At 32.4% G+C, this 21659-nt stretch overlaps 4 protein-coding genes across 5 annotated transcripts; 3 read left to right on the top strand and 1 right to left on the bottom strand.

Moving 5' to 3' along the window:
- The first annotated feature begins 752 nt into the window (after nt 1-752).
- LOC116121539 (cysteine-rich repeat secretory protein 55-like) lies at nt 753-1716 on the top strand. The gene has a single exon (XM_031407490.1). The coding sequence runs from the start codon at nt 753-755 to the stop codon at nt 1527-1529; it is 777 nt and encodes a 258-aa protein (XP_031263350.1). The 3' UTR covers nt 1530-1716.
- Nucleotides 1717-1795: 79 nt separating this feature from the next.
- Nucleotides 1796-5116, bottom strand: LOC116121538 (asparagine--tRNA ligase, cytoplasmic 2). The gene is made up of 8 exons (XM_031407489.1): nt 4540-5116; nt 4123-4356; nt 3330-3914; nt 2691-2876; nt 2532-2596; nt 2306-2435; nt 2157-2215; nt 1796-2001 (listed from the first exon to the last, which is right to left on the bottom strand). The coding sequence occupies exons 1-8, from the start codon at nt 5041-5043 to the stop codon at nt 1818-1820; spliced, it is 1947 nt and encodes a 648-aa protein (XP_031263349.1). The 5' UTR covers nt 5044-5116; the 3' UTR covers nt 1796-1817.
- A 1317-nt stretch (nt 5117-6433) lies between these two features.
- On the top strand, nt 6434-7479 carry LOC116121523 (EPIDERMAL PATTERNING FACTOR-like protein 9). 2 transcript variants are annotated; one of them, XM_031407477.1, is made up of 3 exons: nt 6434-6657; nt 6845-6912; nt 7001-7479. In XM_031407477.1, the coding sequence occupies exons 1-3, from the start codon at nt 6585-6587 to the stop codon at nt 7181-7183; spliced, it is 324 nt and encodes a 107-aa protein (XP_031263337.1). In that variant the 5' UTR covers nt 6434-6584; the 3' UTR covers nt 7184-7479. The 2 variants fall into 2 exon arrangements, with proteins under 2 accessions (XP_031263337.1, XP_031263336.1); XM_031407476.1 differs by having other exon boundaries at nt 6998-7479.
- A 12336-nt stretch (nt 7480-19815) lies between these two features.
- On the top strand, nt 19816-21123 carry LOC116121545 (dCTP pyrophosphatase 1-like). The gene is made up of 2 exons (XM_031407500.1): nt 19816-20084; nt 20610-21123. Exons 1-2 carry the CDS (start codon nt 19962-19964, stop codon nt 20877-20879), a joined length of 393 nt encoding a protein of 130 aa, XP_031263360.1. The 5' UTR covers nt 19816-19961; the 3' UTR covers nt 20880-21123.
- Nucleotides 21124-21659: the final 536 nt, after the last annotated feature.

Genomic DNA, 21659 nt, shown 5'->3' with positions numbered 1-21659 from the left:
GCAATACATTGTGCGCTCAAAAAAATCTGCTATCATTTCCTTCCTACATGGTATTTGTTGGAATTAGCGACCAACAAATTCAGGCGTGTTCTTTCTTTGTTTTTTGTATGATTATTTTTTCTTTGAGTAATGTTATGTTTATTTATGAATTTATGAATTATTTTATTCATCTTTATTAAAATTATATATGATATCCATATTATGCTTATAATACCTATACTATATTTTATATTTACAAAGATTAGTAAGATAGTTAATAAGCTTGGTAAGCATAACATTATTGTTTTTCTTTTTTATTCCATATTATTTTAGTATTTACACGCTAGATAATAATTATTGTCATTATCAACTTGTGGGATGTGACTTCAATGACAATCCTATTATCCAGGGAGCTTGTTAGAAAATTAATGGTGTTTTTACTGACAATGCAACTTCAGATTCTTTCCAGCAACTAATGATTTTTAGTTTAGTTTCTTAGAGACATGGAAATGAATCGAACATACAATTCTAAAAATCAATGGTGCACAATTTTGTATTTAGTTATTATATTTTTTAATAGATTTAAGTAAAAGGAAATCAAGAAAGACTTTCTAGAAAAAACTATTTCGAGTCTTCCACTCATTGTGGTACGTAGTGAGCCTATGAAAAGTGATGAGTCAAGAATGTCTGCTGTGGAATCCCACTCCAATTATCCCTTCCACCAAGTCATTATAAGAAAAACCTTCATTTAATGGAGCTTCAAGTGAATAAAAATGAAAACAATGACTTTGCTGCCCAGTTTTCTTCTATTAAATTTTCTATGCATCTGTTTTGCCGCTGATCCTTTGGGGGATTATTGTAACAAAGGCACTAGCATAAGCGGCAGTAGCCAGGTATCAGCTAATATTGATAAGTTGTTAGATGAACTGGTTTCCAAAACTTCCGAAACTGGTTACATTGCTACTTCCTATGGTGAAGACCCACACAAAGTCTATGGCCTGGCACAATGCAGAGGAGATGTCAGCAGCAAAGATTGTTCAACTTGTATACAAGATGCAGCGAAGCAAATTCGCGAACGTTGTCCAGATGAAGCTGATGCTAGGATTTGGTATGACTATTGCTTTCTACGATATAACGAAGAGAATTTTGTTGGGAAAGTTGACACTGGTTATGGTATATTCTACTATAATGTTGAAAATGTAACAGATCCTGAAAGTTTTAACAGAGAACTAGGAGCTTTAATGGACAAGATAAGATCACAAGCTGTTTTGCCTAAGAATGAAGGGCTTGGGAAAGGCAAAACTACACTGTCATCATTTCTGACTCTTTATGCTTTGGTGCAGTGCACAAGAGACCTAGCTCCTATTAATTGTGCTCAGTGCCTGGCCATTGCTATTGGAAATTTTCCTAAGTTTTGCGACAGCAGGAAGGGATGTCGAGTTCTATATAGTAGTTGTTACGTTCGCTATGAACTCTATCCATTTTTCTTCCCTCTTGATTCAAACAATACCCACCCTGATGCTTCAATCAAGACAATAGTTTATCCATAGATATTCCAGTCCTAGTTTGCCACATCAAAACCAGTTTCTTCTGAGAAAATGATGCATGATCTTAAAGACAATTTTATTTCAATCTGTAATTTTATTTAAGTTATGTACATCAGATCAAATAAGCATAAAATGCTACAGAGCGATCTCTATTATCAATATTTACAATATGCTTTTTCTGTTTCAAATCTCAATGTGTATGTTTACATAACATTTTCTTCTCTTTCAACAACACAAGCAGTTCAGGATCAAATATCTTCGCCTTTGGAGTATACTTTGCAGGAAATCAGACTAATTGTTGGCTTTTCCCAGACTTCTAGGAAAAGGGATTGCATCTTTGACATCAATGAGGCCAGTAATGAAGAGAACCATGAGTTCAAACCCAAGACTAAATCCAGAGTGCGCTACTGTTCCATGCCTGCGTAGATCCAAATACCATTCATACTGCTCTTTTGGCAAGCCCAATTCCTCGATCCTGAAACAAGATATCAATGAACAATTTTATGGACTCGAGAATGATACAGCGTCAGAGGGACCTCAGGTTAAACTTGTTTATTAAAACTTCCGGAAAACTAAACATATTTATTCTCCTAGATTAGTTCGTATAGAATTGAATTGGCATTAGATTACCTTGTATTCAGCTTATTAAGGCGTTCCTCATTTTGGCTGCCTGTAATCAACTTTCCAACCTGCAAGCATATGCATGGCCTTTTTATAACTAACCTAGAATGTAAAATGTATTTAGTTCCTTAAACTTTTTAGAAAAATGTAGAGCTCACCTTTGGTACAACCATATCAAATGCTGCAACTGTGTTTCCATCATCATTAAGGCGTACATAAAATGGTTTAACCGCTTTGGGATAATCATATACGATTACAGGACACTTATAGATCTCATCAGCCAAATAACTGTCATTAAATTAAAAGAAAGCAAGAGTTAACAGCCACTTAACTCCTGTCATTTCAGATACTTGCATATTTATATTAAAAGCAGAACATGAATACCTTAGATGTTCGGCTGTGAGAGCCACACCCCACTCGAGTTTTGCTTCGAAAATCTTTTCTGTAACCTAGTTAATAATTAATAACAAAAGAAAAAAGGCTTTATGAGATAAAATTGCTAATGTCAACATGTTTTACCAAACTGTTCAGCTTCAGCTTTACCTTTTCCAGAGCTTTCACTGCTTCTGTGTAGGTAATCTTTTCAATGGAGGATGACATCATTGATTGCAGCCGATCAATAATGGTTTTGTCAATCCGTCTGGAGATAAATTCCGCATCTCGTTCACAGTTTTCAACAATCCATGTGCAGAGGAACTTGAAATAGTCATCCGCACAATTCATGACATCCTGGGAAATCCGCAATGTATAAATATCAACATAGAATAATTACTCTGCATGTGGGACAGTATGACCAATCTGTTAGTTGACCAAGGCCTAATGTAGATGGTTCCAAATAATCTTAGCTGGTTGTTATGCATAGTATGCAAGGACAAACTCCTAATTCAAGAATATGATTGTCATTATATTTTCCACATAAATGTTTTGGTTGATAGGCGGAAAGCACCATAAACTCGGTCAATAATACTACCATGTTATAGTATCTATCTTGAAGGCATGTACAGTCTTAATGAAACCCAAATTAGGTACATTTGCACATGACTATCCCCCTATGTTTCAGCTATGCAAAATTGAATCACTTATATGAATCTCTAGACTTTGTGAATTTATAAGCAAAATGCCGACTACAAAAAATACTAATTTAGATAGTGGTGAACTGACTTTGTAAAGGAGAACTCGTACCTCTAATTGTGAAAAAGCGATTTCAGCCTCAACCATCCACATCTCTGCCACTTGTTTAGATGACTCTTTCTTCTCTGCTCGAAACCTGGGTCCAAATGAGTAAACCTTTCCAAGGGCACACGCATAACTCTCCAAATGAAGGCGACCGGAAACAGTGAGATAGGTCTGGCGAGAGAAGAAATCTTCAGAAACGTTAATTTTATCAGTCTTAATTGAAGGCGCTGGCTGCGTTTTTTCTTTTGCCTCTAGCTGTGATGCTATTTCATTTGTCTTCCTTAAATCCTGAAGAGCAGCAGCGAGTGCTTCCTTATTGCTTTCACTTCTCTTGAGTTCTTCAACTTGATTGCTTTTTTCCTTTATAGCAGCCTTTATGTTGTCAAGGCTAACGCCTTCAATTTCCTTAGCGGCTTTTGGCTCCTCTTTATCTGCTTTTTCTAAAAGAGTTGTCACCTGGAACTTCTCACTAAATCCTTCAGCATCAGTGGTGGTGATAATGGGAACTTGAACATACAAAAACCCATTGTTTTGGAAGAATGTGTGAGTTGCGAAAGACAGGGAACTACGGATTCGCATAATAGATGCCACCTACATGGCGTTAAACATTCTAAGATTTAGTTTCTGGATATGCTTGTTATGTCGGAAAATTGAACATGCTAGATGTGCTTTTAGATGTGGCTGATATATCCAATCGTAATACTGTGAAGTTATATGATGAGATAAAAACATCTCAATTGTAATGAGGGATGCAAAAACAAAAAGAAAATTACAGAATAGCAATAGATGAAAAAATTACCGTAGTTGTACGAGGCCGAAAATGCGCAGAATCCCTTAGCTTATCGAGTGGTAGTCGCTTTCTTGATAAAATATACTTATCATGATCAACCGTCCCAACATGAAGAATTTTATCTACTTTGAGTTCAACAACACGATTTCCCTGAAATGAATGATCCAACACACCTTCTGCTAATATACAAGTTCCAATAGGCAGAAGTCTGCTAGGTGAAGCCAAAGTAGATTCCACCACCACCTGAAATATCGTAATTCAAGTTTTTTTTTTTTTTTTTTTTTTGAAAGAATAGAGAGTATATAAGTAAATTTGTTTTTCATTAGTTCAAAAGAAGAAAAAATAATGGATAGATTTATCATTTTCATAGCTACTAATAAACCTTATTTTCAAGAAGTAAACATATATATAGCCATAAAGTTGTACCTGGAGAGCAGCTACAGAAGAACCGTCACTAATTTGCAAGAAGAGAGTGGAAGGCAGTGGTGGCTTAGGAAGCACAGCTTCCAACTTCTCACGGATAGTGTTGGTACTACCACCACCAGAACCGCCACTCAAAACCTTTATTATTGTCCTGAAAAACGGGATTCTTGATTGAAGAATCTCCACACAGCTCACATCTTTTTCTTTACGTTTAGGACTTGAAGCCACTGCAGCACCATGATCATCAGATGTTGGTGCTGGTGCTGGTGCTGGTGTCACCGGCTCTTTTTTAACTTCTTTGGAAGACTTTACCCACCCGCCAATTACCAATCTCTCACCAATCAATCCCACCCCACCATCATCACGTTCAACAATGGTTTTTACAAGTACCCGGTTCGAGTACTTCGATGTTAGACTCACCATGCCGGTGGAAGTGGTGGTGGCAGCGTCGGTGAAGGTGTCAATGGCGGTGTTGGCCATAGTGTTAGTTTCTTGCTGAGAATCCATTTTCGGGAATGAAAATTGAGAGGATGAGAATTGAACAAACAAGAAACGTGTTGAAGAGAACTGGTTATGAGGAAGGAAACGATTGAATGGTGGAGAAGGGACATGGTGATGGTAGTGATGATATAGAAGAGAGATGGATGCTTTTCTTGGAAGTGATTAGTAAGGAGGAAGAGATTGGAGGTGAAAGGAAAGGGATTGTTTGGAGATATTGAGAGAGTGTGGGCGGCAAGGTTTGGTATTCTTCAAGATTGGGGCATTCGCGGGAAGTCTAACCGCTTTCCAAATAAGAAGGCAATCTTTGGGCTGTAAAAAGCCTGGGCTTCTGTTCACACTTGGAAAATTTTGATAGCCCATAATTTCTTCATTAACCTCAAAAATGAAATTGTGATTAAGAATCACCGAAAAGAATATCAAAACCTCTTTAAAATATAATTTTTTTTTACATATCTTTTAGGTTGAAACTTTTTAATCAAAATTACTTAAATAAACATATAATTACTGGCTAAACCCTCATCACCATAAGCCATCATTTTCTTTTGTACTTCCTAATAACTTCATAAAATCAATTTCGAAAGGTGCAGTCCTTTGAAACCCAGTAGTTAAATTTTCAAAGAAACAAGACCCACTCGAACAATTGTCAGCATAATATGGTCCCGTATGGATAACTGGATATGTAAGGGTGTAAGAGAGAAGTCAAATATTGAGCTTGTATTTGATATAAAATTCTGATTCTCTAGTTTTGATATATAAATTCGTTAAATTTAACTTCAAATCCAAACGATGAATTTAAAAATGTAGGGTCTAATTTCAGTCCGAATTAAGATTCAGTATTCTTATGTATTTAGATAATCAGCCCCAGCTAGAACAAAAACGCTTCTCAGTTCAAAATCTTAATAAAAATAGAGACCAAGCTAACTTCGTTGCAAGGAAAACCCTTTATACTATTCAGAGAATAATATAAGTGGGAAACAAGAGCCTGAATCATCATTTCCCAAGTCTGAGTGTTAAATTTAGAATAACTGTCGTTGAAAATTGTGGATGCTTATTTTAAACAAGAAGCAGGAAGTGCATATATCTAAGGATCTGAGCAATATTATCTAAGCCTGGAATCCCTGGATGCTTCTTTTGGTGGGTGAAATGTCTCTACCCATCTAGAGACATACGAATGATTTTTTTAACTTGAATTCCAAAACAAAAGTTATTCTTAAAACTGAAATCCCTCTTTTCACCCTTCAAAATATCAAAACAATATAATGTAAACGAGTGATTTTTAATAAAAGACATGAGCATTTGAGTAATTGTAGCTAAAGGGTCCAGCCCTCTCAATATGTTTTATTGGTTTAGTCCCAACAATCGATCTGTTGGTTTAGGGAGCCTGGGGACCCCTACGGTGTGCTACTCTGATTCACTGCAGATTTTGCCAGTCTATCTCTTATAGCCATTATTTAGCCACAACCCTTTCTGTATCTATCTGATTTATAATAATATTTCAAATTCCTTCAACTCCATTTCATATCAACCTTCAAGGTTACTCCTGAAGAATGGCTAACTTTAAACTATGCAACCTACTCTTGCTACTCTTCGCTTTACTGCTTTCTGCATTTGTGATACAAGGTCATAATCCCACTTCTTTCTTTCTCCGAATCTTCTTTCCTTTGTGGGATATACTTACTTAATATATACTTTTTTTTTCCTTTTCATTCACATTTTTCTTTAAGGAATCCATTTTCAAGCTTATCAGAATTGCTTTTTTATTTTTGTTGCAATTGGATATCTCATGTTTATCCTTCCAGCATTGCAGGGTCTAGAACTCAAATAACATTTCCTTATTATCAAAGGTCCTTTGATTCCTCTCCATCTCATTTGAAGGTAAGAACTGAGAAAACATTGACTGCAAACGTTAGCCCAATGTGTCATCATACTTAATCTCCTTGTTTAAACATTTTGGTGCCAGCAGGGAAGCAGTGAAGCAAAGATAAACAGGAATTCAAGAAGATTAATGATTGGCTCAACTGCACCAACTTGCACTTATAATGAATGTAGAGGTTGCAAATACAAGTGTAGAGCTGAACAAGTTCCAGTCGAAGGAAACGACCCAATCAACAGTGCCTACCACTACAAATGCGTATGTCATAGGTAAAATTTCGATCAAATTAATATTATTGTAAGGTGAACTGATGAGCTGCAGGGTGCAGTTTTGAATCAAGATATTACGGAGCAGATTGTCTATTCAATTAGCTAGTTACATGAATATCAATATTAGCTGTGAAGTGTCCATCTGGGACGCATCAACTTTCACCTCTTAGATTATAATGCATCTTTCTTGGCGAAAATCAATTGAATTTTCACACTCTTGTCTTTTATTTTCTTGATTGCTGTATCTGGAACAGTAGAACTCATGTATCATGAGTCTTATCTTTTATGAATCGTCCTTGTTTGTCTCTAGCTAAATTTATAGGAAAATACGTTGTAGTTCAGAACAACTGTAAACTCACATGAAAGCTTTCAAAGGAGATAAGATTCTTACACACCACACACTCACATTCACAATATTCAAATTTCTGTCGAGTGTTTTTGCTATATACGTACATGTCCAAATGGCTTTCTAAATTGTTGAAACTGGTTGATCTTAAATGACTTTGCAAATAGAAATTACAAGGATGGCTTCTGGGAAACACTATAACACTTGTAAGGTGAATTGAAATCGCAATTAGAATAATATATGGCGTGAAGTGATGCATCAATTCCATCTTGGTATTCCTCGTAAAATGAGAAATAGATAGGTAGGTAGAGATGTTAGGGTTTTGAGGCATTGGAGAGTTGAATGTTTAAAGAGAGAAATGGTGTGCAAGTGGGCACATGGAAGTGGTCCCAAATTAAGAAATAAGCTAAAAAGAAATCACATGGGCAACTTGTTTGAATTCGTTCATCTGCGGAAAAGGGCAAAACTGAAACGAAATGAATGAAGCCAGAAGCTCATAAGGGAATGGAGGACCCATTTTTCAGTGTACAAAAACAACTTACATTTGTATATATATTTGCACTTGCTTTTCTTTCTCTTGAGCTTGAGAATATTCTATTCATAACCATTACACATTCGTTCTGTTACATGGACAATCATTTACCCCATCATTACATTTAGTTGCTGTTGCTGTTGCTCCTTCATCATTTCACCTTCCCCGTCACCTCTCTACAGTTATCAACTATCTTTCGTGTGCAATGACATTTCGCATGAGCTTGATTCTATGAAATAGTATTACCTTTCATGGCTTGTGGGGTTAATTATGAGACTTAATCGTAATTACATCTCAACATTAGAGTTATAATTTCCTTAATTTTGTCAAACTAAACTAAATTTTCTCTTATTTGGGAGATGCATACAGTAAATGATTGTATATATCCAATTCAAATTTAAGGATGATGGAGAAGCCAAGGTAATTTGGCAAACAAACTTGAATTAGTAACAGCCCACAACTTTTTAGTACTCTATTAATCCACGTATGCCAGGACCACAGTGCAAGACCGGTCCCATAAGATATTCTGGACCTGAGGTTAATTCTTCAGTTTTTTTTTTCTTTTTTGGTATTTGTACCTTAATTAATTTTGGGATCCTTTGAACACTCTACAAACCTAAAAGATTAGGTAAGTCACAAAGTGAGTGACCCCAAGGTTTGAATCCAAAAAATCAATAAAGGGAATAACCATTCTTGACCACCAAGCCAACCCTTAGAGTTTTATTGAGTAATTTTAATTTGCTAACAACGGTTTCAAGTGTTATATGTGAGGGATCCAATGAGATACTTAGAAAAGAGAAGAAAGGTTATTTATAATATCAACAAACTTTTTATATAAATTGTTCTTATACAAACTGAATGCAATATAAAGAATCAAATACATATTTGAAAAAAAAAAAGAAATTGATAATTAAATAATTAGTATGATTACATACAATGTTATCATACCAATTTATATGACAAAATTTATATAAATTTACTTATATTTGAAAAGAATAACATATTATTATTTTTATAATATTTAATATAAATTTACTTATATTTGAAAAGAATAACATATTATTATTTTTATAATATTTAATTCATTTCTGTTTTAATTTTGGTGTGGGCACCAACTGATGAATCAAGGAACTGATGTAACTTTGAAAGCTCTGAATTGAGCATAAGTACTGCCTATAGGGTAGATTAAACCCGTGACAACAACAGTACCTCTAAGAAACCAAAATGTCAAAAGCTATTTGTCCAATCTAATTTCTACCGTTAAATTTCAGACATATATAAAATTATTTCATCCAATTATCTTTTAGAATCGAAACCCAAAAGCAACTCATGACATCAAGAAAAAGAAAATCATGGTTGATGTCGTCCGCTGTATATTTTCATGAATTTTTTTACCAGACAATAACAGTAAAATTGTCCTAATTATATGCATAGATGTTGACATGCATATATATATATATATATATATATATATATATGACGAGGTCTAATCAGTATGACATTTCATGTACCGACACTGACAAGTCTAAACTCTTAATCAGTCAACTATAAAACAAAAACTATTAACAACGACTTTGTTCCAAACCCAAAATTTTAGGGTCGTATTGGTAGGTCAAAGAAAGACAGGCAGTATCTTTGAAAATTCTTGTGTTGTTCATCGTCCAATTATAGTTTCACTTTCGGTCCACAATGACCTTCAATTCTATATTGATAGCGACTCTAATTACCTTTTTTGCTTTTTGATCTTGCTTGAAGCCTAAGACTACGTATACGCAAACCCTCAAAAGAAAAAGGTTACATGTGACAGCAGGAGACAAAGAATTTAGCTAAGAAATCTCTAGTTTCTGAGCAACGTATCTTCTAATCAAGGATATCAAGACTTATCTGGGTCAACAATCTTGCATGATATGTTAGCTGTGGAATATATACTCCTTGACTGTACACATACTTTAGATTCTAATTAATTAAGGCCTCTACACTTTTGCCCGTGGAAATTAATGAATAAAGAATTAATATCGAAGATAAGGGATTGAAAGTCAAATTAAGATCTCTCTGAAAAGTGTTCTTGACAAATTTTATTAGATATATATGCAGTGACAGATTAAATAATCTCCAGGTTTAGAGAAGTGTCAGTCTATGCCTTTGATATTTTTGTGTTAATTTATCCTCAATATCAAACGCGTGGAGATGCTTCAATGGCCAAATCTGATATTTGAAAATACTCTCCATTAATAAATTGAATGGGTATGAAATTTGGGTTAAGAATAATCAGAATTAATTTGGAAAATCTGTATTGATAGGTATGTTTACCTTAAATATTTTTAATATCCAACACATGCTTGTCGTGATTTTCTTGGACTAATCACTTAATCTCCAATTACCATGCTAATTAAGGAAGGGTACAGTGAGCATGCTTATGTACTTTACCAAAAAATGCAGTTTTTAAAAGGTTCCGAATTTTATTCTCTTATAATTTATATGGCTCCGTATGATAATTAATTTTGTAGCAATAATATTTTTTTGGAGGGGTAGGGCACTTAGGGGATGGTAAGTTAAAGAATTAACAGACAATACTTAATGTATTTGACAGCCCCCAATCCTGGAGCATAATCAATTAACGCCTGAAAGAAGTCACCGTGTTGTGCAACGAAATATATTAAAATTTTGCACATGTCTCACGCATGGATATGGTCATAATTATCTAGTTAGCATTGAAAGGAACAAATGAATAACATAATTAAACTTACCGGACATTACTCACACCAGCGGCTAAACATCATAAACAATATCATTATTATGCTTTTCTTAATCCATTAAACGATGTAAAAATATACATTATGCAATGTAAACACGATCTGGGTTTGAAGCCGCCATACAGCTTTGACTGTTGGTATGGTCAAGATAACTTAATTTTGATCAGGCTCAAGAGTTTGATGCTTTTGTTTATAGCTTTGGAAATGAGTTAACCACTTTTTCCTAACCAAATAATTGTTTAATGACATTTTCTCACCCACAGACTTTTAAAATACTATTTTATTATCCAAATTTATATTTTGACAGCGAACAAATAACAAATTCGATCCAAACTGTTGAAACTTTTGAAGAGGGGAGGCCAATAAATCTTTTGGTGGAAGGTTGTAGAGGTGGGCGGAATTCAAAGGAACCGGAAACGGCCGGTACCTTTGATTTGGAACTGGAACCAGAATTGTCTGTTCCAATTCCTAAAAACGTAGAATCGGAACCTGTGTTACAGATTCAGTTCCGGTACCCAGAAAAATATCAATTACCCTCCTTTTTTTATTAAATGACAAATAAACCCTTATAAAATTAAATTACACCCCTAATAGTTTTATGAAATGACAAATACACCCTACAGACTTTACAAAAATTACAACTATTCCAATATCCATTTCATCCTCCTAAAATTAAAATTACATAACACATTAAATTACACAATAACATAACATAATAAGTTAATAACATATCAAGTTTCATCCTCCCAAAATTGTATTTTGATATATTGCTCACATGATATTAATTGTATTATTATTTAAATAATTTTTATGTCATACAATTTAAACGATGTTTTAAGTTTTTAAACTTAAATATAAATACTAAGTTGAATTAAGATGTTTTAAGTTTTTAAACTTAAATATAAATACTAAGTTGAATTAAAATGTTCTATCGAATAATATAACACGCTAAATAGAGATTTTAAAGTGAAAAAGTGTTGACGCATGACATAAGTATAAAAAGAGTTATTTAATTGGACATATGGATAATTGTTGCTACTAAATAATGATAATATTATCAAAATAATTAAAACAAATTATTCACACATTTTTTATCAAGTAAAAGGTAAAAAAGAATTAACTTTCTTAATTCACTTAAGTGGCATTTGATAATTTATTTGACAACTAAGTATGTCTAACTACTAGATAGGCCTAAGAAGTAAGTGCAAAACATTAAATAATATATTTGTTTATATTTACTTGATGTTTGATCATAAGTATTTAATTGTTGGTTTCCACTCATAATAAACATTTAAAAGTTATCATTTAACGTAAATATCTTAATGTATATTAGTTTCTTATTCAAATAATAAGTAAAATTTAAATATTAATAAAAATATTTTGAAGAACTGATCTTTTATTGAAAAATTAATAAGACTTTTGATATTAAGATTTAAAAAAAAAAAAAAAAACCAAAATTTTCTTATATATTTATATGACACGTAAAATATCAAACCCCCTACAAAATATCAAAAAACCCCTTATTCTTTAATATTATGTTATTTTAGTCCCAGCTCCTTTGATTTAGAATCGGAACCGAAGCCACACAGTATTGGTTCCAATTTTTTGGAACCGGAACCGACCTTGTCATCGCCGGTTTCGAGTAGGAATCGAAATTGACACTCGGGTACCCGTCGGTTCCGGTTCTACCCTAAAATTTTGTCCACTCCTACAAGTTTGATTTTGGTGGTTGGGATTAATCGGAATTTGACTTAGGAGGGATAGGTACGCAAACCCTAATCACTTGATTGCCCAAAATTGGCGAGGTCGGTGGGACTAGGGTTTGAGGGGTTTTGGTGCGTGATGATTAGGGAAGAGAATGGTGGTGGTGTGGGGTCGCAACGATGTTGGAATCGGAAATAAAATATAAATTTTGATAGTAAAGTGGTTTTTTAAAAGTCTGATGGTCGAAGAGTGTCATTAAGTCATTATTTGGGTAAGAAAAAGTCGTTTACTCTTAGGGGTGAGTGGTTCCGGGTACCCTGCATTAATTTTTCGAGGGAATTAGAACTAGAACCGTACAGTGCAGTTTCTTAAATTCAATGAACCATAACCGAAACCTGAAATGCAGGTTCCGGTTCCTTTCCCAGGTGCCCTGTAAACAACAATTACCCCCAATTAGTTTAAAAATGACAAAAGTACCTTAAAATTTTACAAATACACCCCTAAAAAATTTTAATTACTCATTCGTTTGTGTCCAATGTGACCCATAAATCCTCTAATCTCTAGACAACATCTGAATTTAATCAATTCATCATAGTTCACATAAAATCCTCAATCAAAACGAAAACACAAACAATTAATTAAACAATCATACTATAAATCTATCATTTAATATCATAGTTAATTAAATTTCTTATCATTTAATTAAGTATTGTACTAATGTTTATGATTGAATATTATAATTAAGTAAGTAATCATACTATAAATCTATAATGTAATGTTATAATTAATTAAATTTTTAATCATTTAATTAAATAATGTACTAATGTAGTAAATCACTAATGTTTATAACATAATATTATAAATTTATAATTAATTAAGTAATCATTTAACTATATAATGTTATAATTAATTAAGTGATTTTAATATAATGTAATATTATTATTAATTAAGTAATTATTTAATTATAATATAATGTTTTAATTAATTAAATTTCTAATCATTTAATTAAGTATTGTACTAATGTTTATAATAGAATGTTATAATTAATTAAGTAATCATACTATAAATTTATAATGTAATGCTATAATTAATTAAATTTTTAATTATTTAGTTAGGTATTGTACTAATGTACTAAATTACTAATATGATAATATAATGTCATGACTAATTAAATAATCGTTTAATTATGTGATCATACTATAATGTAATATTATAATTAATTAAGTAATCATACTATAAATCTTTAATGTAATATTATAATTAATTAAATAATCATTTGTTTATAATTAATTAAGTAATCATACTATAAATTTATAATGTAATGTTATAATTAATTAAATTTCTAATCATTTAATTAATTATTGTACTAATATAGTAAATTACTAATGTTTATAATATAATGTCATAATTAATTAAGTAATCAAATAATTATGTAATGTTATAATGAATTAAGTAATCATACTATAAATCTTTAATGTATTATTATAATTAATTAAATTTTTAATCATTTAATTAAGTATTGTACTAATGTTTATAATGAAATGTTATAATTAATTAAGTAATTATTTATTTATAATGTAATGTTATAATTAATTAAGTAATTATACTATAAATCTACAATGTAATGTTATAATTAATTAAATTTCTAATTATTTAATTAAGTAATGTATTACATTACTAATATAATGTTATAAATTTATAATTAATTAAGTAATCATTTAATTATAATATAATATTATAATTGATTAAATAATCATTTACCTAATAATGTATTAATATTTATCAATTTATCATATATAATTAATTAATTACTAATTTATTAAAGATATACTTATAACTTGATAATTGAAGTAAATAAGTAAATATTATATTATTATTCAATCAAATATACTATTTTATTCAAAAATAATTCTTTTAATAACATTAAAACACTTTTAATTGATCCTAATTTTAATTATACACTTAATTAATCAAAACTTTAATATTAATATATTAAAGTTTTTTATATGGTGTAATTTATATGTAATAAATATAATTCAATATTTATTTAATTAGGTTATTGTAAAAATTCAACTTTTTCCATTTTAAATTTTTTATATGTAAAATTGCAATAGACCCCTCATTCTTTACAGATATTTCATTTCAGCTCAGGTTCCAAAACAGGGTACCCGTTGCAAGTTCCAAACCCGATACCCACTACAAGTTCTTTTTTCCAGGTTCTAGTTTCGGTTCTGGTTCCGAAACCAGACAGTGTCAGTTCTAAAAAAAAGGAACTAGAATCTACCCGCACAATGTCAGTTCTGAGTAGGTTATGGTTCTGGTTCTACCCTTAGATTCTAGTTTTACCTGTAAGTTTCGGTTCTACCCGCTATCCGTAGTCCCGTACTCACTCCTATTTACTCTTTTGGAAATTAAACCATACTTGACTAACAATACATAACTGTGTGTTGTATTATCATTTTTAATTAAGTGAAGAAACTCAAACTCAATACCTCACGTTAATACATCTAAAAATTATTATTAAACATAAACCAAAAAGTTAGGGAGGACCATTTTGCACAATATACAAGTTGGGTTGTCATGCATTTCAGCATTTGTCAGAAATCGTTGACGAGGATTCAATGCCCTTATGTTCACTGTCTGTCTTTACCCCACACGCACCCACAATACAACCCTTGAGATAAAGTATAAAACTGAAAATTATACTTTATTTATTTATTTTATAAATAACTGAATGTGGACTAGCATTTGTAGATTGATGCATTAATTTAACAAAAACGTTGGGAATCCCCGAATCGTATTTACTCAAACATTTAACCTAAAAGTTAAAAGGACTCAGATTGGTGAGACAATTGACGAATTAATCTACACCATGGACATTGTACAGTTAGGCATCTTATCTTATCTCCATTTTTTCCTTTGGGATATGGTTCTTTTTAAGTAAAGCAAGATACATGTAAGTATGTTCAAAAAAATATAAAAATCGAACCAAACAAGTAATTGAATCGAAAAAACAGTTTGATTACGGTTCAAAAAATTCAAAAAACCAGATTTTCAATTCGGTTATCGGTTCAGGAAAAAAATCAAAACCGGTTTTTTGAATCGGTTTATATATATATAATAAAATAATAATAATTTAAACTAAATCCCTAAATTCACTCGACCTAAATCCCAACCCAAATTCCCGATATCCCTTCTCACTCTCAGTTCTCAAAACTCTCCACCGTCACCGTGTCATGGCATCTTCGTTGTGTTCTTCTAGCAGCAGGACAAGCTTCATTCTCTGTAGTTTTTCGGTAAGCAGGAGTAGCTCCATCCATGATCTTCAACTTAATTAAATTTGTAGGGCTGTTTTGTAGATTCAGTATCCGCAGAATGTTGACTTTTTCTTACATGTTGACATTGCCCCTTTTATGCTTTGTTTCTTACAGTCTTAGATATGGTGTAGGCTTGTTCTTTGAATCGCTAATCTAGTTAATTTCACTTGTGTTGTTGTTTCTTTCTGCCAGTTGAATTTGATGTGGGGTTGGATTGTGTTTTATTTAGTTTTGAATGTTTGCTTCTTGAACAATGCGGGTGTTGTTTAGGATTCTTCTTTCCTTACTTTGTGTTGATACAAAAATGAGGATGGTTCTTCTTCACTTTGCTTACTTTTTATTATTCTTCAAGGGGGAAAACTAATTCAAAACTGATTAACCGGTTTTTCAATTAACCGAAAAAACTGGTTTTTCTCTCAAATCGGTTCGGTTTCAGTTCGAGAATTTTCTTAAACCGAAAAACCGGTTCGATTTAGAAAAGCAGTTAACCGGTTTAATTAACCCCTTTTGAACACCCCTAGATACATGTGAAGAAAAAAACTATGGGTAACCTTTTGTCTCTTGTTTGCTAATTGTATATGTATAATAATTGAATTGTTTAATATAATTCACTAGGTATTTGGTAAAATAGGGAAATGAATTGTGGTGTAATTATTTTAATATTAATTGTGTAATTGATTACGCGAGATATGAAAGAAGCATGATGGAAGTGCCAAATATTTCCATATAATTTAGAAGTCAAATCAAATTACACCAAGGTTCCGCAAGAAGACAAATAAACAACCAACTTGATTTGGTTTTAACTTGAAACGGGAGCATCCTTTTCCAATCATTTTTCCAAAATTAAATTATGTTGTTTTAATTATATACTACTTGAAGAGTAATCATATCATTTAGCAAGCAAAAACTAGGTGTCATCATATTGACCTTATATTCTAAATTAATACCATTATTGCCTCTCCATATATTTGAAAGTCTAATTGTCCTAAAAAATTCCCTCATTTCATTCATTCTTGTAAATAATCAAGGATATCGCTGGATTCCACTCAGCCCTCCGATTGTATTATTTAATGAGTTAATAACTTGGCCAAATGAGGGAACGCATTTACTCCATTAATTTAGGAATCAGATTACATTTATAAATTATTGACATTAAATTATGGGACAATGTGTCTATTTCTCTCTCTCTCTCATTTTTTTTTTTTTTTTTAACGAAGAAAATCAAGTAAGTAATGTACATTAAAACTATGAAAATGATAATGAATAAAAGTCATTTTACTATTTATGAAAACATTATATATATATAAAACAAGAAAAACGCTTTAACAAAAAAATTAATTAAGTGGAAAATGATTGTAATTAGTAAGATTTAGCAGGGTGTAGTCACATGTGAATAAGCGGTTCAAATATACAAACAAAACTCACATTCACAAAAATAATTATAGTTAATATTTTATTCTAAGCAAAACTTAATTGAAATAAAATTTTCCGAAGTAGCAAGACTAGTAACTTTATAACAAGGTTTTAAAACTCAACTCGGGGAGTGACTTGATTAGGTCAATGGGTCATTAGGTTGGTTGATCGAACTGATTCAACCGCTGGGTCAAACCGTGATGCATCACGCTAATGTTAATGTGATGATGTCATTCTAATCTCAGTATAACATTTAAAAATAAATAAATAAACGGTTCAATCACTGGGTTAAACCGGTTGAATTGATACTTCGTAACAAAAAGTATGATCCAACTACTATTTAAACTGGATCATTTAATATTTCTGATTTTTTAATCGAATCAATGTGGTTTGACCATTGGTTCCGGTTCAACCAATTGAACTGGCCGTTCAACCAATTGAACTGGCCAAGTCAGGCCGAATTTTAAAACCATGCTTTCTGATGTAAAATAATAATTATTTCATCGTTGACTTAAGTTACGGTGGTCGGTAGGTCAATTTCACAGAAAGTTGATCAGTTTTTCTATATTTAACATCTAAGAAGCCAGCTCTGTACTTGATATTGGTCGCCAGCCATCATACACCTAAGGCTATATGGCTAAAACAGAGTTTAACATGATTATTTTTATTCCGCTGTAATAATTTCTTATGTTAAAGTATAATAATATAGTGTTAAACATGTTTGATTTAATATTTTTATCCCTGGTCTAGACCTACTCTAAATAGCGTTGTGTATAATATTCTAAAAATATTATCCTATTTTTTAATTCTTTTAACCCCATAAGATATTAATTTCACTAAATACCCCCTGAAAAAAAATTTAAAAATTAACAAAACCCCCCCATCACCCCAACTTGTCAGTTCCGGCACCCACCGTCGGTGTAGCCGGAATCTGTACACACGCCTAACTCCGACCATAAATGGCCGGAAGTTCACCGCTGTGCCTTTTCCGTCCAGATCCCCACATCTTGCCGAAAAGGCCAAATCTGGCCGTCGTTGACCGAAAACGACGGCCAAAGATGGCCCTCGTTTGACCTTTTCCGGCTGTCGACGGCCATAACAGACCGTAGATCTGGCCTTTTCCGACCAGATCCATTATGGATCTTGCCGGAAAAGGCCATAACGACGTGTTACGGCACAGATCCGACAAGTCTGTGCCGTAACGAAATTTTTCAGCCAGATTCTGGCGGTGGTGGCCGAAATCTGACACTGCAGGTGGTGGGGGTGTTTTTGTCATTTTATATGTTAGGGTCTTTAGTTAAATTAGTAAACCTAAGGGCTTTTTTACAAATTTTTAAAATTTACCTCGTAATACTCCCATATCCAATAACCCAATACTATCCCTAAAATCCTATCCAAAATACTAAACCAAACGCACCCATAACTATTATATATAAAAATATATATATATATATATATATTTAAGTTGGAGAACGTACAAAGACCACAGTTTACACAATTTTTAGACTATGATCCATGCATTTTGAAATATACTGATCACATGGTTAAAAAATTGTGTAAATGTGTGAGACTCTTAAAAATTATATATATAGGTTATCATATTTAACATTCTTTATATACTAATACTATTAATCTAATTTCAGCACCTTTAATCAAATTTGATTGGTGGCTGCCCAACTCGGTAATTAGTATGGCACTTCAACGGTTGAACATATATTATTGTTAAATTTTAATATACATTTTTTTTTATGAATTTAATATAAAATGTGATTTATATAATAGTATAAAATAAAATTACTGGGAATAAAAACTAAAGATGGAAATGGCAAGGAGTCACAAGAGCACAGAAGGGAATGCAGTTTGCAAAGAAATCCAACTACAGCCAGCCCTGAGTCAAGATGAAGAAGGAATTTATGGATTATGGTGCCGCGCCTACAGCTACAAGGAAACGAGGCTCACGGAAACTCCAGGCCACAATCCACCGAATATGGCCACGTGGGACTCTAGTCAGGCAACACGGTATGTACCCCAGAATGTCTACGGTGGTACCGCTTGTAATCTGCCAAATTTTCTGATTAAATTCTTTAACTTTTTTATTTACTTTATTTTGTAACATGTATCAAAATATTTACGGGTTTGCAACAAAACCTACTTAAATGACAAAAAAGACAAGAAACAGAAAATTTTATATGTAATTGATATCCAAAACTAGTTTTAAAATTTTAGTACGGGCGTGGCGTGTTTAGTAAAAATCATTTTAGGTATAAATATTAAATAAGGAATAAAAAATAAATATTATATTTATATATACTTGGTAATAAATAAATGAATTTAACTTTCTTAAATAGTGTTTTAATTCATAGTATACAGCTATATTAAAAAGAAAAGAACATAATTAGTGAAAATAGGTATGAGATAAGTAAGGTAATTTAACTGGCAATAGCGTGTAGGCTGTGACGTGGCAAATGTATGTACATTTTATACAACCGAGGAATTTACTCCTCTCCAAATCCCACAATAGAAGCATAGAACATACCCTATTGTTTTTCGGTCTTTTCACGACTTTCTCTCTCCTGCTCTTTTTATATTCACATCAGCCTTTTTCCAAGAAAATTGCACACAACCACCTTTGCTCTGATAGCTTCTGTTTTACTCTCTCTCTCTCTCTCTCTCTCTCTACTTGCCTTCTTGCTCCTTTTGTTGCTGGTCAAGAAATCATGACTGGTGTTCCAGATGGAGAAAGTGTCACTCTTGATCTTCTCAAGAAGAAGATGGATGAGTTTGCCAAAGAACGCAACTGGGAACGCTTCCATAGCCCCAGAAACCTCCTTTTGGCTCTGGTATGCGTCTTTCATCTCTACATCCTCCTATAAATTATGCTCCTTTTCTGTATTTATTGTTTTTGCCTAATTTCTGTTAAGAGTCTTGATTCTATGGTAGAGAGGTGGATGATAAGCAGTCACGTTATTATTGTATTTAGCTTTCATTTTCTAAAGGTTGGATTTTTATATTTTTTGAAGATTTGACCCATGAATACAACCAAACGCCAGTTGTATTAACAAAGTCTGGTTGGTATCATATTAAGTGGGCTTCTTCTTTTTCCTTCTCTCGATTTTCCATCAACTTGCTTAAGCCTCAAGTTAGGGTTTAAACCTTTTAACCATTTCTATAAGAAGTTGTTTAACCAGACTCATTTCACCAAATCTCTCTTTGTGTTGTTATATGTTACAAAAATCTTTGAAATCCACTTTTTAAAGGTTTTACTTTTTTTTTTTTTTTTTATAATCTTTTTTGTCTCACTTCTCGCAAAACATGGAAAATTAACAGTAATGATTGATTAACCCTTATGATTGGCAAACATACAGGTGGGTGAAGTGGGAGAGCTGAGTGAGATATTCCAATGGAAAGGAGAGGTACCAAAAGGATTGCCTGATTGGAAAGAAGAGGAAAAAGTACATCTTGGGGAAGAGCTCTCTGATGTTTTGCTCTATCTCGTCAGGCTCTCTGACATGTGTGGCGTGGATTTGGGGAAAGCCGCTCTCCGTAAGGTCGAACTTAACGCCATTAAGTACCCTGTTACTCTCAGCAAAACTTCATCAGACGAAAACAATAATGCCGCTCACGATAGTGTGTGATGATTTCGTTTCGTCTCTTTTGATCTCCTGGGCAAATATGGAATATTGATTTTGAAGTGGGTTCTAATTTAATTTTGTTTTCATTGCATGGGGACGGTGATGGAGATGAGATGTAGACTACTAGTAGTTAAGGCCGTGTCGGGCATTTATTCACAGATTTTAATACAGTGTTATTAGCTGAATCGTATCTCTCTTAACATATGTGAGATATGGCTTTTGTGATATCATAAAAAATATTATTTGATGTTTTGGCTTCGTCTTCTGGCCTTATCCAGTTTAGAACAACTTTTCCTTTTATCTAATTTTAAGGTATATATAATCTGCCACCAACTTGGACTGAAAATAAAAACTAAGTCAATATGTCAAATCAACTAACACCTGTTCAATTTCATCAAGACAAACTATGTTATTACAATTTAGAAATTGGTAGCCACGTAAGCTTCATCAGACTAGTCATTAACCTAATGGGTTTCCCTCAAGTGTAACTGGGAGAGCCCAATGATATTAATATCAGAAATCAAAATCCCATCTTTAGTATATTAGATTAGTTCATGTTTATGTAGTCTAAGATTTAAATTCAATCAGATCAAATCCATAATTTAATTTAGTAGGGGTGGATGAATTGTTTGTTTTGTTATAAGAAAAAAAAATAATCTATTTTATCATTTAAGGGGGTGTTTGTCTAAGCTTATAAGTTAGTCAAACTAGTTTATAAGCTCTAAAATTAAGCTGATATGTTTTTTTATAACTCTTTTGAGCAAAAAAAAAAAACTAATAAGT

Source organism: Pistacia vera, unplaced genomic scaffold (assembly GCF_008641045.1).
Source record: "Pistacia vera cultivar Batoury unplaced genomic scaffold, PisVer_v2 Contig993, whole genome shotgun sequence".
In the NCBI taxonomy this organism is placed as follows: Eukaryota; Viridiplantae; Streptophyta; class Magnoliopsida; order Sapindales; family Anacardiaceae; genus Pistacia; species Pistacia vera.
This window is presented reverse-complemented; position numbering and strand designations above follow the sequence as displayed.

Coding starts and splice junctions, on each gene's coding strand:
- LOC116121523 (XM_031407476.1), top strand. CDS start 6,585: ATGGCTAACTTTAAACTATGCAACCTACTCTTGCTACTCTTCGCTTTA. Junction 6,658..6,844: donor TTCTGCATTTGTGATACAAG/GTCATAATCCCA, acceptor CCAGCATTGCAG/GGTCTAGAACTCAAATAACA. Junction 6,913..6,997: donor CCTCTCCATCTCATTTGAAG/GTAAGAACTGAG, acceptor TTTTGGTGCCAG/CAGGGAAGCAGTGAAGCAAA.
- LOC116121545 (XM_031407500.1), top strand. CDS start 19,962: ATGACTGGTGTTCCAGATGGAGAAAGTGTCACTCTTGATCTTCTCAAG. Junction 20,085..20,609: donor GAAACCTCCTTTTGGCTCTG/GTATGCGTCTTT, acceptor GCAAACATACAG/GTGGGTGAAGTGGGAGAGCT.
- LOC116121538 (XM_031407489.1), bottom strand. CDS start 5,043: ATGGATTCTCAGCAAGAAACTAACACTATGGCCAACACCGCCATTGAC. Junction 2,436..2,531: donor CTCACAGCCGAACATCTAAG/GTATTCATGTTC, acceptor ATTTAATGACAG/TTATTTGGCTGATGAGATCT. Junction 2,002..2,156: donor CTTAATAAGCTGAATACAAG/GTAATCTAATGC, acceptor ATCTTGTTTCAG/GATCGAGGAATTGGGCTTGC.
- LOC116121539 (XM_031407490.1), top strand. CDS start 753: ATGAAAACAATGACTTTGCTGCCCAGTTTTCTTCTATTAAATTTTCTA.